At 28.8% G+C, this 3,541-nt stretch overlaps 1 protein-coding gene across 3 annotated transcripts in view; it reads left to right on the forward strand.

Annotated features, from left to right (window-relative positions):
• Nucleotides 1-3,541, forward strand: part of LOC106682021 (ATPase family AAA domain-containing protein 2) — a 75,278-nt gene that overhangs the window by 60,686 nt on the left and 11,051 nt on the right. For all 3 annotated transcript variants that reach the window (XM_067046127.1, XM_067046128.1, XM_067046129.1), the window contains 2 exons: nt 498-636; nt 2,757-2,907. In XM_067046127.1, the coding sequence (XP_066902228.1) occupies nt 498-636; nt 2,757-2,907 (290 nt within the window). The remainder of the gene's footprint in view (nt 1-497; nt 637-2,756; nt 2,908-3,541) is intronic.

Here is a 3,541-nt window from a genome sequence, read left to right on the forward strand (position 1 = left end):
CCATATTTGGATTTCTGTCCAATCTTGGTGCCTTGCCATGTTGTAGGTCTGAGGCCATGTCCTCTATCTCTTCCTGCGTGATTTGTGGAAAACCAGTTGTTTATACTTTATATATATATATTTATGTTTGGTAATTTTTTAATGTTAAAATAAAAGATGAGTTTGATAGATTTGTAAATAATGAATATTTTTATCATCTCAAGTCATGTCTCAAGTCACAAATCAAAAAAGAGGATGGGAAAGAAAAGAATATAATATAGTTTGTATACTACATTGTTGTATTGTGACGATGTATAGACTTAAATACTGAATTTCTAGTTTCAGTTGCCAGCTTTTACTTTCACTTTCCTTTATTTAAATACAGTTATAGGAAATATTACAATCAAATAACTTTCAGTGGTCCTATTTGAGCAGAAATTAATTTCTACTCAAAATTGTATTAAGTGAAAGTTATGTGATGCACATGCAGCACTAATTTTTAAAATTAATTTTTCTAGATCGATAGTGTCTTCAGTAGCTATAGAGGAGAAGTTTTTCGTTGCAAATTTCCATCTCCTCAGCAGAAGGAAGCATTCTTCAGGCCACTTTTCAGAATTAGAGCACTGAAGAGACCACCTCCTCCTGTGAAGGCAAAAGGTTTGTTTGTTTTGTTTTTATAAGGTTGATTTGTTGAACATAGTTATTTAATTTCAGATATTAACTATTTTATTTTATTTATCACATCAAACAAATTTTTTTAAGGTTATTAAATTCATACTGTACTTAAAATCTTCTGTTTACTATTTCGTTCTTCTTAATTGTGTACAGTTTGACCTCAATAACCAGGATACTTGGTCATCCAGATGATAAGTTAATATGAACATACTTAATACTCTCGATCTAAGGCTTGTGTCTGTTCTTTTTTTATTTCCCTTACCCTCTTTTCTTTTTGAGACTTTCAATTCTATTTGCTTAATGCAGTACTAAAATAATGTATTTTTACAAATAAATGTAAAAAATTTGTCAATGTAAATATGTATGTATATAATTGGAATATAATTATAAATTTATTCTGTTCTTTTAGAATTAACATATAGAGGAATCACTTTTTACCTAAAGACATTTAGTGTAAATTAATAGAAAATATTTATACATTCATTTGGTTGAGCATAATTGATAATAATAAATAAAGAAAAATCAACAAGTAAAAAAAATTAATGGAAACAAATTAAATTCCTCTACCAAGTAAGGACTCTATCATTAAAAATAATTATTCTTATATCCCTCTAAAACTTGGACCATGTGAAAGACCTAGGAATAGTTATCAAAAAGGAATCATTGTCATTTAAAGAATACTCTTACATAATATTCCCAGGGTAATTAATTAAATAATTAATGGCGAAGATGACGGGCTACCTGATAATTACTCGGATGAAAATTAACAGATCGATGTAGGCCGGCCATGTGGTTAGAATGAGTTAGGAGGAACCTGCTAAAATGTTTTCAAATGGAAAGTTGAAGGATTGTACCAGAAGAAGAGGAAGACACAGACAGCAATGGGTAGCCACATTAGATACATCCTCTAGGCAATTGTTTCTTGAAAAGGCTAAGACCTACTTGAGGTTGTAATATCATTGTAGTAATATTAGTTGGTAAAATTAGATTTTGAATGAGCTTAGATAAGGAGTCCAATCAATATTAGGAAGAAGAGAATTCTAAAGGGTAGTGTGATGGACAAGAAAGAAATGTTTGAATGCTGGAAGTTATAAATATGACACCAAATTAGTTTAAAAGGTGGGATCTTGTTGGCTTTAAGTGAACTGAGAAATGAATTGAAGCAGACTTTAGATATAGCTTGACTAACTATGTTGTATGCTTTAAAGCAGAGTAGGGCAATATATTTGCCAATTACACAATTGGGGCGCCAGGACAAGCTTAGGAAAGAAAAATAAATAAATAAGTGTCACAGTATTTAAAAAAAAAAGGGGGTTATAGTTAAATCTCTAGTAATAAAATTGAAGAGAAATTTTTCTACTGTGCCCTTTCTGGGCTAAAAAAATATCGCAGCACCCTTGTCGAGCTAAAAAATTTTGTGGCACCCTTATCTAACTATAAAAATGTCGCCACAATTATTTTGTGTCATAATTCATATTTTTGGCCTTTATAATTAGTTTATGATAGATTGATAAAAAATATTTCATAAAATTCATTGTTGTTGAATGGTAGCTAGATAGAGTAAGAAATGAATCAGTAACTTCTTGTATTTAATATTCTCCTGTAGCCACCCTGTCTACTATAGAAATTTTAGTGTCTACTTTTAGAGGGGTCCATATTTTCTTCTTTTTTTTTAAAATGTTTTAATTATCTCATTTATTTGTATTTTCAAGTTCCATGTTTTGTCAGTTATTAGCTAGTTAATTGATCTGAATAGTCAAAACACATTTATTATTCTATTATAAATTTCAATGTGGTGGGTAACATTTTGTATACATGCAAATGTACATAAGTAGGATGAGGAGTCAGTAAAATATGTCTTACGGAAACGTTAGGAAAGTACTTACATTCTCACTCATACTTTCATAATAAATTTTAGATATCTTTGAATAATAGTTTTAAGTTGATTTATTATCCAATTTTTAATGTTGACTTCTATTAATAGGTGCTTAATTTTAATATTTGAGACTATAATACTTCTTTCATTTTTAATATTTTATAAGTTCTGGTAAATACTGATATATCTTATGAATATGATTATCACATTCTAATAACATTTATAGAAGTAGAAGAATTGAAGTTAGCACCTCCTCCTCCACCACCCAAACTTTCTGAAGAACAAATGAAGGCAATGTACGAAGATGAGGAGAAAACATTGCGGGAACTTAGAATTTTTCTAAGGCAGATATGTTCAAAGTTGGCCAGGAATAAGCAGTAAGTTTTGAGGTGGTTTCAGGCCTCTAATAAGTATTCTTTTATTTTTATATATACTATTTTATGAGGAATAAAGCTACAAGGTCAATATGTCTCATTTACAAATTTATGCATTTTTCTTATATTTTGGGGCTTAATTATATTTTTAGGGATGAAATATTTACAGTTTTCTGTAATTTGTTAGCAATATTTACGAAGATTAAAGTATACCTCAAAAGCACCAAAAATATTTCATGTAGACAATGATCAATTCTCTAGAGAAAAGGAGAAGATTCATATTTTGTGTTTTTGATTTTTTTTAAGCAATTGATATTGATTAGGAAGCAATAACTGAAAAACTTTTAAGCTGGGAAATTAATTTAATCTAAATTGCAGCATAGTGAATCAAACAAAATTTTCTTTAAAAACAAGTACTATTTTTCTTTGTTTTTAAGTGGCTAAATAACATTGAGTTTTGTTTTTTTGTAAAATAAGTCTATATTAATTAAGTTGAGGTTTGTTACTGAATAAGCTAAGATCTACCTCCAGTTTTATGAGTAAATTATGCGATGTGAAATTCTGTCTCCGGAAAATATCAGTGTTTTCAGCCAAAATAATTTACTGTATTAAATAATAATACATTTCTTATTTATTA

This window comes from Halyomorpha halys, unplaced genomic scaffold (assembly GCF_000696795.3).
Source record: "Halyomorpha halys isolate HHAL.00 unplaced genomic scaffold, Hhal_1.1 Scaffold384.1, whole genome shotgun sequence".
Lineage (NCBI taxonomy): Eukaryota > Metazoa > Arthropoda > Insecta > Hemiptera > Pentatomidae > Halyomorpha > Halyomorpha halys.